Source organism: Eriocheir sinensis, chromosome 35 (assembly GCF_024679095.1).
Source record: "Eriocheir sinensis breed Jianghai 21 chromosome 35, ASM2467909v1, whole genome shotgun sequence".
In the NCBI taxonomy this organism is placed as follows: Eukaryota; Metazoa; Arthropoda; class Malacostraca; order Decapoda; family Varunidae; genus Eriocheir; species Eriocheir sinensis.
Window position 1 is genome coordinate 4,796,165 of NC_066543.1, and position 13,765 is coordinate 4,809,929.

Here is a 13,765-nt window from a genome sequence, read left to right on the forward strand (position 1 = left end):
AATCCTTGTCAGTAATGACAAAGGGCCAAGATGTTGTCAAGATACAGTTGCCAGTTGCCTGAGTTCTACAATTTCAGTCTTGTGCTGAAGTGCATGCAAATGACAATGAAGAACCTCTTGATACTGTTTGCTATCAGATTTGCCTTCTGACATGTATTCCACATGCACAACACCATGTTAGTTAAAAAAAACTGAACTGTTGTTCCTCTTTGGCCTTGGGAAGACTGGAAACTTTCACTGTGACAATTGATCCTTGGACTCAGGGATGTACTCGCACACTCAGCCTTCTTCCCCAGTGATTATGATTTTTCAGAAAGTCGGAATCACCACTGACATACGTTACGTTATTGCACATATGTACTTTGAAAATGCTACAAAAATAAAATGTACAGCCATGCACACTGGCTGACTAGTAGCAATTGACTCAACTTGGGAGGCTTAAAGAAATTACACATACACAGCCAAAGTGCATGGTCTCATTCCTCACCCACAACTGATATCATAGGAAAAATAAGGTTGGATGTTTTTAACACTTATACTTCCCAAGTTTTCCTTACCAGGTTACCTTCTCTGCTCTAAACCTTGAATTTTCTGCTTGTGCTAAAGCAGTTCAAAAAAGAAAAAAAGACACTCATCTGGATTAAGGAAAACAACTTGGAATATTATGGAGAATGAAGAAGCAACTGGAAAAATCTTCCATAGAATGGGTAAAGTAAAGTTCCTGTATCTGACAAGTTTATATTGGCAATAAACCACAGTACAGATGTGCCAACCCTAAATCACTTAAAAGTAAGGCAGTTACAAAGCAAGGCATAGGACTAGTATGGTACAAAAGGAGATTGGCACTTAGCAATACTAACTCTCCACAACACGTCATGCAAACACTCTACTCTCAAAAGTCACAGTTATGAGATCAAGTTATCTGGAGACATAGTACATTCCATTGACTTGTTTATTAACTGGTCTATAGGGCATAGGTCTGTATTCTTTGTAAATTAGTTCTTGTTTGACTACCATTTACTAATCATAAATCAATCACAGCTGCTGCATAGCACCTCATGCAGCAGATAAATTAAATAATAGAGTTTACAAGGAATAAATAATGATAAAATTAACCTACAGAAAGTGAATGCTAATATGCATAGATTACAGAAAATATTTATCAAACATAATATTGTTGTGTAAAACATGCCATGAGCCATAAACCTAAACTGTAATATGAACCAAGATCAACCAATCAGGCTACACTGAACCTGAAACCCATGATGTAGGTGGCCACAGCCTGGTTGTTATGGAATGTGGAATGAACACAGAAGAAAGCTGAGATGAATTTGATAGTGGTATCTAAAGTTTGAAAAAAAAGAAAAAAAGTGTTGAGGTTCCAAAAACTGGCAGGTGAATGGAAGACCTATACAGCAATTTTACATTTACAAGTGTATATATTTTGTAACTAAGCGACAGCCTTACACAGGTTCTTACACAAGTATCCTTATTTCAGCTCCATGTTCCAGGAATTATAAAGAACACTCTCCCACCATTCTTGTCTATTGTGCTGACACTACTACCAGTACTTCATGTAATAGCAAAATACACAATATTTGCTGAATCAATTCACTTATTTTAGAAATACTTTTACAGCTTTACCATTAGTTACTTTTACATTACACACACACACACACACACACACACACACACACACACTGCACCAGTAGCTCACTGGAAGAGCACTGTGCTGCCAGGCTCCATGGTCTGGCAGGTAGAGGTTTAAGCCCTGCACAGGTGGATTTTTCCACTGACAGAGGAGTGGTTACTGTCCCACTTGAGCAAGGGGGATGGGGTGTGTGAAGGTCTCAGCAGTACCCAGAGATCGACTATAAGGAGCTTGCTCGGGTTGGGAGGGTACTTGCTGGTAATTGCGAGCCCAGCTCGTGATCAGGCTGTGGGTGGGTGAATTACACGCACACACACACACACTCACTTTCTCTCTCTCTCTCTAATATGACATATATCTTATTACATGATGCACATTATGAAATAAAAAATAGTAGACAAAGCAAAAAACATTTGTCTGCAGCATATACAAACAAGCAATTCAAAATAAACCTTGTTGCATAAATAAGCTTCATAGGATTGTCAGTGACAAATGCGTTACTTGTAGTTCAAGTCTTTCCAACAACACTTCCGCAAGCAAATAAGACACGTGTGGCTCACTCAGGAAAGGCACAAACAACAAAACTTTTACCCAGTTAATTTATTTTATGACTGTTAATGATGCATTACTGTTACTGGAGATTCACTATTAGTCTGTATGAAATGGAGTACAAAACACTATTATTTATGTTTTATGCCAAGCCTTACCCATGTATGAAGCTATCTCGTTCATACTGACAAATGCCGCATCAAAAGAATATAATATAAAACTCCACAGCCATTTTCTCAGGCTGTGGACCTGAAATCTAAACCTGAGCTCTCTGGGAAATAAGGCGACCTGGCTGCCAGAAATAATGAAGATTGAGAAGAAAGCATCAAGCTAGAAAATCTATTTAGATGAGAATTATTGCAGGAGCCATCACACCAGCTCAAGTGGTTTTGATTGGATAGTGAGTCTTGCAGTCTTAGTGATAAAATAATGCATTATGATTTAGGCAACCAGTGCATTTAACAGCAAATTGAGCACTTCGGGTTAGAGAGAGTTGAGTTAGTCATTCAATTCACATATTATAATATCAGTGATTGTAGTTCAAAATGCACAAAATTACACTAATTTGTTAGTGTAATTATATTGTTATGATCAACAGTATCAATTACCTACATCAGTGAGCCTATTTGATCCTGGATGAGTCATTATAAAACACAAAGTCCTTAAAACAAGTACCCTAATTAAAATAAAAGAATGACATGCCAAACTGATCTTCATTTCTGGTCTTGGACACTTTATACATGCTTCACGCTTAGGAATTTCCTTCTTATTCAGTTTGGAAAATAAGGTTTAAAATAATGCATAACTATGTCCATACACAGCGACACCTCCTTTGTCAAAACATTTAAGGTGAAAAATGTATTCACCCATACAAGTGTACTGGGCTCTTCCTGAACAGTCTTATCTCAACAATTCAAAACTTTATCTCTTATTGTTTTAGGGGTGAAAATTTACATTTTATACTATTGAAAGGTGTTTATGGTCATTCAAGGACACATCTCTATTGGACCTATGTTAAAATAGGGTCAATATTCGATACACCACTATAAGATGGGGTTTCCAAGACAACATTATGATCATAAAATGGATTTTGCCTGTATAAAGTAATGTCTATGTTTCGAACCACATTCCAGCTTAACACACTAAACCTCTATACCAACAACAAGCCTCTGGTATGCATCCTGGCCTTGCAACACTCATGTACTGTACGTCTTACAGGCAGGATCCATGCAAACTAATGTTGAATCATGGCAATTTTAATCAAGCCTACCAAGCTCATTATCACAATATGTATGTAATTGAGTGGTTACAGAGGAGGAATGAGGTTTGCAAAGGAGGGAAGGGTCTTGGGTCAAATGGTAGTGGTACTTCAAAACAATGGTGTTACAAGAGAAGTGTGTAGAGAGAAAGATAGGGTTTGTGTAGTGGTAGAGGAAAGCTAGCAGAGAGATTGGGCTTTGCAGGGAAAGATGGATGTGAAAAAAGAAAGTGTGTGTATGTTGGAGGGGGAGAACAAGTAACTTTCTGTATTCTGCTGATTGTTTGTGGGTACTGTACTTGTAAATTGGGAGAAAATAACTCGAATGCATCACAAAGATCATTATACATATTTCATGTTATCAAGACTGGGAGCTGTTTAAAACAGATACTGTGTGTAAAATCAAAGATCTGGCAATATGTTAGTAAAAAAAAAAATACAATGCCATATCATCAACATCATCATCCTTAGTCAGTTTCTGAGATCAGGCATGGTAAGTAGAAACATGGCACCACACAGTGTGTGTGTGTCTGTACATGAGATGAAAGCGATGGCAAGGTCGTGAGTGAGGCGAGTTTTGTCGGGACTTGGCGCTGCATGACCATTGGCTGACTGACAGCAAACAGACAATTTCATGTTCCACAATTTGATCTCTGTTGACCATGTGGACCATTTCATTAAGTGATTAACAATGACCTTAATTCTGGCTGTGTTGTATATATATATCACTATTGTAAGAGACTCGGTCTTGATGATGATGATGATTTGCACTATTCAGTGTAAAACAGATCAATGAGACCATTAACTCTCTACATTGTTTTAGTAAGCCCATTTTACAAATGGTGAGCATTGTTATAAAGAATACTTGTCTGTTTAGATGAAGACCACTCATCACTCTATAGCTTATACACTTGGATAATAGTTTATAACAGATTATAAAATCAATCAATCAATATATATATATATATATATATATATATATATATATATATATATATATATATATATATATATATATATATATATATATATATATATATATATATGAAAATCTGACAAAAGAAAAAAGGATTACCAGTAACAGTGACAGTAACAATAATTAAGAATATTAGTACTGACTAGTTCAGTAGTTCAGTGATAACTTATTACTTGTTCCCACACCTTGGCTGTACTAATTAGTTGCTGATAATACATTGTATGTCAGTTATAAGACAACATTTGAATGTAAAAAAAAAAGGACCCTCAAAGCAGCTGGATGCATCCTAGCATACTAAGTACACAATGTTAAGTAGTTCAAAATCTGTGGTGAACAGTGGTTTGCATCTTCAAACATATTATACTGCAGTTCCACATTTTTTCATATATACATATCTACTAAATGCAAAGGGCACAATGAATATGTCAATAATGTTTTATGTTGGTATTATCTCATCAATTAATAACAAAACAAATTATCTGTTGTTTACAAATAAATGTGTGACAGCTGCCAGCCATCATGTATTGGAAAAACAGAATGACACCTAAAAACAAGCGCTCACAAACTCCAGCCTGAACAGGCATTGCATCCCCAGCCCCCCTGTCAGTGTCACACTCACACACACAACCACCTGCTTATGTGCACCATCTTTGCAGTCTTTGACCAAGCTCGGTTCAGGGCCGACCTTCCATTCATGGAAACATTCTATTTCTCTCTGCTTAAGCCCACTATTAAGAACATCTAAGTCTACTAAGGTACCCTTGTCATATCATTATTGATACCATTTGTTTGTTTCTGTTATTGTTCTATTTGTTTTATGTTTTAAGTAACTTTTATTGTAATTTTTTTACATTTATATTTATGTCAATTAGATAGTTTATTGTCATTACTTAAATAAAATTTTCAAGCCAAAATGTGGTGTGCAGATTTGCTCTCAAGAAAGCTTCTGGCAGAATTCTGCCACTCGATGATTGATTCCATGATTGAATAAAGTGACTTTTGCTCACAGCAAGAATATTTTCTGGTTATATTTCTAAGATGGTAATTCTTGCGATTTCCAACTGTGCCGTCACTGAACCACTAAAAATTCTACCGACTCGCCAAAGTCAAAAGTTGTTAACTTTAAGTCAACATCAGCCTAACTGTTCACAGACTTTACGTCAATCCTTACGTAAAGAAAATCACAGAACAACTGCACATGGATAATTCTGAACACTCACTTCCTCATTGGCATTTTTCATGGTGGTATCATTTGATTTGTCCAATGTAGCAAGTACGTATAGTACTAGATCTTAATTTTCAACTTGAAAATTAGGGGTTATCTTATGTACCCAGTTATACACTGACATGCATGCACTACAATGTTTATGATGTACAGTGACCAATCTTACTACCCGCTCTTTAGCACATCCCCTGGGAAACAGAAATCACAAGATTATTAATACCTTTCATACAACACAGCTGCATATTAAATATAAATTAGTTATTATAAACTAGTTTATTAATAAAAAATAATATCCTTTTTATCACTTGGCTTTCTCCATAACTTTGAGATTCAAGATATTGCACGATGAGAATCCATCAAATAATCTGTACAACCTTTATATACATTAACATGAGCAGTTTTTGCAATTGCCAGTAATATTAAACTCCTCGGATGATGAGCATGTGAGAACAGACACAATATTTGTAGTTAACTTGTATGGGAAGGCTCATAATACTGTATTTTCTTCCTAAACAAAAACAACAGTGCATTACAAGAACAGTCACTGTGTCTACATGGAGGCTACGTGATACGCTGAGGTTACTTGGAATATAGCCCAGATGTCTGATATAAGTATATTGAGTAGAATCATTAATCTCACAGTTAGCCATTATAATGGAACATATTACAACACTGATTTTGTGCATGCTAAATTCCCTAAAGAAGTCATAAAACAGGAGGCTGCATGAGGCTGCAAAGATCCAACATTCAAGATCACAGGATGACACAACAAACATTTACCACTGAGACCGACAATTCAGTGACACTCAAATGTCAAAGGACCAGATCCATTAAACAAATAAATGGAAGAAAATGACTTTCTGGAAAATATATTTCATCTCCCATCACATCAATGAAAATTCCATACAGACAAAATAAAAAATTGAAGAGAGATATCAGCTGCCCTATGGGACCCAACACCCTCTATATTTGCCATATCAAAGAAGTCATAGTGACCATTGTCATGGAAATTATCACCACAAGTTTATGAATGACTCTTACAATTAAATTATATATACACTGTACGTACATTCACAAAATATATATAAAACGGCCATCACCCTTGCATATAAAAGATCTATTTAACATTATGGAAATTAACATCTTTGGCAGAACAATGTCAAGGAGTTCCACTGTTTTCTTGGCCACCAACATGAACTGCCCAACACACCCCGGGGCTGAACACTCTAGACCAGACTTGCCTTCAACCATGCTTTACCTTCTCTGACCTGGACCACATCAAAGAAAACTTCCTCATTTGGGTGTGTAGAAAATGCATGGCAAAAACAAAAGAAAGCTAAAATGCCAATAAAGTTATAATAGTAAATATCATACCTAATACTTTTATAATAAATATCATACCTAATACTTAAGCTTTTGGTTTAGACTTAGAAACTTATTTTGGTATCCTTCTACATTACCTACTTTACCATATCTTGTACACTGCCCTAGAGGAGTAATTATTCTCTCATCTTAAATGACAAATGAGATATAAGTGAGGACAAACTCTCATAATGTAATCCTTTGCTAGGCTGCCCATCTCACCTGAACAAGTTGTCAGGTCACACACCTCTCTCCTCTGCCTGGGTCATGCCTACAACACTGCTGCAGCACCCTGGGAACTGGGTGAGGTGGATAGGAGGGACTCGTGAATGGTCTCCAGGTTGTGAGAGCCATCCACCTGGTACCCGGGATTCTCAATGATATGTGGAACCAACTCAATATTTTCTGCATCGTCTGGGTCACCTGGAAAGATTTGTGGAGTTACACCCTAATCAGTAAGAATAGCTGAAGTTAGCTAATATTGGCTAAGATACAAGAAGGTTAAAGGAAGCATCAAAGGACTGTCAATTAGGGGACACAAGAAGTGGGAAGCCTAAGATGCTTCATTATTAAGGGTTATATATTTTGATCTTTAAATTGGCTGAGAGCCAAACCATGTGACTAAATTAGTCAAAGAAATTCTCAACATATCAGGCAGGAAGTGAATACAGAAGAAAAATAAGGACTGCAGGTAATCTTGGATGAAGCTAGGATGTAGACATGGAAAATAAGACCCTTCTAAGTATGGAGAAATGAGTGAGTGGTCCCAGAATGGGAATGGTGAATGTCAGGTTGAGGGTTCCAGTCCCATTCATGGCTGACTTGGTACAAGCAATATTTAGTTACTGGTACTGAAGATCACCCACATCACCAAAGTCTCTACCTGTGACTGTGACTCTGACCAAGTGGAGTAATAGAAAGCACCAAGAGGCAAGCAGCTAGAGAACCGGTGTCTGATAAAAATGTGACAACCAACAAGGGCTGTGGCTGACCACTGATACTTCTCAAGAAACTCAAAGGTGCTCTGAGCCTGCACAGGAATACAAGACTCTCACTATTCTCTTCTCTACTCATTCCCGAAACACTTGCTGAATTGGGGTTAACTTGTAATCTTTTCTTAGGAAAGATCAAGATCCTAACTAATAAATTAGGTATCTAATTTGGTTGAGAAAAATCAAGACTTATTCAGAATGAATCAAAACTCTTCCTGACAATCTTTAATTTTGGGTCTCATCTAAGATGTGTCACCTCACAAATATTTCATTGAAAATAATCAGTAACATAACATACAATAACTTACAAGTATGATTCTTAAGCCACTGAGCTATTAGGGACCATGAGGCTGAATAATACTGGATAAGATATACCATAAAAAACTTACCTGATTTCTTAATTTTGTGCTGGAAGTAGTAAGCAAGGAGGAGAAGGCCCCCAAGCACATTGGTGACAACCATTACTATGACTACTGCCACCACCCACACTAGCGGGTTGAAATCTTCCAGTAAGCCCTCCAGCCTCTTGGCTTGCTCTGTTATGCAGAAACAATGGCAGTGTTTAGTGCGGTGAAGTAAAGTTTTGAGCATATTCATATTATAAATGCACACTCATACACACAACAGTAATTAACTTTGGAATCATTTGTTTTCTTTGACAACTTTCCATTATTGACAACATTTGACTTGGCATTTTGCAAGGGTATATCAAATAAGAATGTGAGAAGACTGAATATTTCACTTCTTGTTTCTTTAAGTAGTTTAGAATATATGCAGTATCTGGTCCTGGACTTGCAGAAAAGGAAACAAGTTCTTGTAACAAATGGACTGCAGACACCTCCTTACCCATCTCTGAGAAAGAGGGAAGAGTTGTGGCGATGAACGAGACAGTTTCACTCTTGCCGAACCTATTGCCTGTCCATATTTGAAACTCGTAGGTGGTGTTGGGGCTCAGGTTGCACACATCCACCTGTCCCTGATACATGGAAGGAATCAGTAAGAAACACCATACAAAATGTCTGAAATTTGCAGGCAATAAATAGCACCTTTCGTAGCTGAAAATAGAAGAGTGTTTTAAAATTTCATTTCAAAATACTTCTTTTTCTTTAATTATTAATGCTGCCTAAGGTTTACAGATTATTAGATATTGAACAGCAGGGGTTGGTGTCCACAGTATTAGCTATGAAAAGATAAACAACTATAGTCCATTTCATTTCATCTGTCCATCAACAAAGCGGGGATTTTGATGGATATGGCACCTGCGCATTTCTAGTTTGTGAATGCATGAAGAGTAATTGTTGTGATTGATATTCGAGCAATGCTTGTGTATATAAAAAACCCTCAGTCCTTATAAATCCCAAACATGCCGATTTGCATCAATAATTTACCATACAAGCACACGAAAAGACAAGCTTGTATCAATCAGTATAGTCAGATCATAGTTGAACGATCTGTGTCTTTTCAAATGCCTATAATTCATCTCATTTGAGGTACATTAGAAAACATCTGGCTCTGCAAGTACAAATAAAGGGTATTGTAATAATTTGCTGCATGTAAATTAGGATTAATATTCAAAGTAACATGAAATAGTAAATAATAACTGTTGATTGTGGTGCTAGGCTATTTCAAATATTACCCATGTTATTTACATGCAACAGATTATCAAAATTCTTTATGTATAGGCACTTACAGAACCAGATGTCATTTTAGTTCCTGCAATGAGATGAATTATAGGTATTTGAAACACTGAATGCTAATATAACAGAGATCAGTGATTTGAAAGGCCATAGATCATTCGAGTATGATCTGAATATAATGTTTGATACACAAGCTTGTCTTTTGTGTGCTTGTATGGTGGATTATCGATGCAAATCTGCAGGTTTGTGGTTTATATAAGAGGGTTTGAGGGTTCTTTGTATACACAAACATTCAAATAAAGAATGAAAAATGAAAAAGTTGATCTTAACGCAATCACGAACTAACAATGCGCAGGTGCCATATCTATGTTTGCTAGTGGACAGATGGAATGAAACAGACTATAATAAGCAACAGGAAGTGCTGCAACCCAGAATGTTCCTTGGTGTATTACCCTTACCTGTGTTGGACTGATGTGTGAGGGCGGCTGGCGCCACGTTTGTGAATCTTCTGGGCGGTACTGCAGGTGGAAGGTGGTGCGGGGGCCTTGGAGATCTTCTTCCCACTCCGGGTCGAGGTGGAGGTGCCATGTCACAACCACAAAGATGGTCAGCGCTCGCACTGTCACATTCTCTGGTGGGTCTGGTGGCACTGAGAGGACAAGTTGTACCTTTAATTTTCTGTTTGTGGTGCTCATTTTAATTCTTAGGAGTTGCTTTAACATGAGAATAATTTAGAAGCACAAATGGGGAGTGACCTCCAGTGTAGTGAGCCAAACCAACAATTATGCATCATCTGTGAGCTCTTGGCTGTAATGATATATAAGAAGTATAATACTACACACTTTACCTCCCACAAAAAGACGGACTGAATAGACGGCTCTTCCAGTCTCCTCACTAAAACAGATGTAGAGGCCTGCGTCGACTTCCGACACATTGTTGATGAAGAGTGAGCTATCGTCCAATACTTTCTCGTGACTTACTTGCCTCCTTTTCCAATGCCAAGATGGTGCTGTCTACAAGAAAGCAATCCTGATTCAGTTATATGGATAGTAACTTAACAGCATACAACAGTTTCGGGAAAACGGTGACCTATATAGACCACAACTTGAACGGCCCAAAAAATGTTTAGTGCTCCAGTAAGTCAATTAAGCTTTAGAAAAGTAATTACTATATTGATCTCGACAAGAATATTCACAGAGGTAAAGAGGCAACAGTCAGACTTAGCAAAAAAATACAAACCTCAGTGGTGTGTGGACAGGGCAAAGTTACGTTTTCGTACATCTTGACAAACTTTGTCTGAGTGTCATTGTCTATCAAGAATTCTTTCCCAAATGCTCCATATAAACCTGAAAAAAATAATGATTAGTTTATATATTCAATCTCAACTAATCATAACATGTTTCATGAAAACCATGTGAGCTGTGCAAAAGAAATAATGGGAGACTTTACAAACTCTGGAAGCAGAGGGCAGTACTGCACCTGTCTGTTCCTCTGCCTGATGCAGAGGTAAAGGCAATACCTTTCCTTTGTTCTTTAAGAGCTGAGATAGAGTACCATCGTATTGCCTGAATTTCCCTTCACTAAACCTTAACATTCCACACCTGGAAAGGGTTTTACAGGCACCGGGGACTGAACCCGCGACCAGCGAATGGGAGAGCCACTCCTTAACCAGTTGGCCAAGGAGGTACCTCACTCACAGAGTGAGTTTTGGGAGGCTCGCCCATCAGGCAGGCCCAGCACTCCACCATAGTAATTTAAATATCTGTATTTTCTTAACATCACACAACAGTTTAGGGAAAATGGTGGCCTACATAGACCATAACTTGATTGTCCCCAAAAATGTTTTGTGCTCCAGTATGTTAATAGGCCTTAGAAAAAGTAATTATTATATAAGGTTTATATTGTCTATATAGTAATATACAACAATATAGTGTTTCTTATGATAATATAGCTTGGAAGATAGTATTGTTCATCTTGTATTCCTTGCACAACAAACCCATTATAGGGAAATTCTGGCAACTCCAGTTTCTCCTTGCCATCCTTTTAGCAGCCTAAAGTAAAGGTGAACAAATTCTGGCCTCCAGGGATATGTGGTCCATTCTTATGAACAGCACATATTTTGATTGTCAGCATTGTTTTCGGGGAAAATAAATTCAGAATAAGTGTTAGCACATATGTCGCTGTTTAAGCTCATTTTCTAATGATATGTACCTGTTTACATCCTATCTTAATAGTATGTGTCTGATGACATCCTTTCTTAACAGCATGCATGTTCATATGTGGCTGTCATCATCCTTTCATAATAATATGTAGCTGTAGACATCCTTCCTTAATACTATGTAAATGTAAACATTCTTACTTAGTAACATGCCACTGCTAACATCCTATTTTAACACTGTGAAGGTACAAGTTTTAAAATCTTTTTCATTTTTTTTGGAAAAAAAAGATTTCTAGACACTCTTCTAGTCCTCTAGTCACCACTCCACCTGAAAGTGACACCTCTTCTGGCATTTCATTCACTTTTATTTTTGTTGGAGCAGTGTCTATTGGGCTTTTTTGTTGCTGTTTTTTTTTCTTTGATCTGCCTCACTTGCTGTAAAACAACAACTACTAAGAAAACTATTCGGGATTTTGTGCAGCATGTTTTGGGTGGTGTCTGTGCATTGTGTTGGGGCCAGGTCCTTCCACCCTGCCCCTGTGGTATGGCAGAGAGGTGTTGGCTACCACCACAGCAGTATTATATAAATAAAACAGAATAAGTGTAATAGTAGAAAAAAAACAAAAGCCCTGAAATGGGAGGTGGAAAAGAACTAAAGTGGGCTAAAAGTGAAGGAAACAAAGGAAGATAAATTATAAAAAAGCAAAGGACTGTGTAAGCAAAGTGTATGTAAAAACAGAGTTCAGTACAAAGTGAAGTAGCTAAGTGTGAAGAAGAATCACGGCGAATTTAAGAAGCAATACAAAGCAGAACAGGTCAAAGGAAGAAGGCCAGGGGAGGCAACACCACACATCCAGGGTAAGGTCACCATGGTGTATTCACAGTTACACCATACAAACTTCAAAATACATCTATAGTTGTGCGATTGTTCACTTGATAATATATTTGAGGGTATGAAAGGAAGACTATCAGGAAAAAATAGTCACTGTAATGAACTGACAGCTTTAAAAATGGTGGGTGTGGTGGTGTGACTCATCCTGGCTAGCGGTACACAAAGATGACAGGGGCATGAGTGTCGCCTGGGGGCACTTCCTTATTATTATTATTATTTTTTAAAGAGGAGGTGAAAAAAAAGAACCAGCTAGCTAGAAAGTGGGTGGGAAGGGAAGTGTGAAATAAAGTCGGAGATGATAGTGTGTGTGGGGTTGACCACTGTGCTATATTTCAATTAAATTTCCTCGTCTGAATATTGGAGAAAGACGAACAAAGTAAGGAAACAGGGTGTGCAGGCGATCACCATTGTTTCTCAGCAGTTCGTAATTCCACCAATACCAATATAGGCGTACCCCGTCCCTCTCAACAAAGCAGAACTGTCACATATATCCTAGAGCCACTGAACATCGATAATTAAGTGTGTGCAGTCCGCCCCCTCGCCCCTAGTGGCTAGTCGATATGGGCGGGTCCACCCCTGCCATACCCACCTAGCAGAGAGCAGAGACCAATACAGATTCCCCTCAGGACCATTTCTTCATGTCTGAGTCCAGTTCGCGTATCAAAGCCTCCCGTGCAGCATTGTTCGGGGTGTCACGAGCGGCCACAGCACAGCACAGCACTACAGACGCCGTAACGGGGCTGTGGGCGGGGTGATGGCGCCTTGACTCATGGGTGCTGCGACATTTTAACGGGACTACAATGTTATAGTTGTTATTCTTTCCCTGTAGTCTCCTCTTCTTCCTCAATTATTTACGTGTTTATGATGGCTGGTATTGTCTTTGCTGTCTTCATGCAAGGTTACTGCCTGATTATCGCTTGGTAGTATTGCTCGTTACCGTGTGTGAATGAAACTTTTTCATTGTTATTGATCTATACAATAGCTACCATGGGGTGATTCCTACTTATCAATGTCCTTGCTACTAACTCTTCAGCCTAATAAAGTCCAACAGCTTGTAATTTCCTC

The 13,765-nt window shown here is 38.0% G+C and overlaps 1 protein-coding gene across 1 annotated transcript; it reads right to left on the reverse strand.

The window, feature by feature from the left end:
• Window positions 1-724: 724 nt before the first annotated feature.
• On the reverse strand, window positions 725-13,485 carry LOC127007304 (cell adhesion molecule DSCAM-like). The gene is made up of 7 exons (XM_050878105.1): window positions 13,290-13,485; window positions 10,890-10,996; window positions 10,498-10,663; window positions 10,109-10,299; window positions 8,860-8,989; window positions 8,403-8,549; window positions 725-7,444 (listed from the first exon to the last, which is right to left on the reverse strand). The coding sequence occupies exons 1-7, from the start codon at window positions 13,330-13,332 to the stop codon at window positions 7,293-7,295; spliced, it is 936 nt and encodes a 311-aa protein (XP_050734062.1). The 5' UTR covers window positions 13,333-13,485; the 3' UTR covers window positions 725-7,292.
• Between the last annotated feature and the right edge of the window lie 280 nt (window positions 13,486-13,765).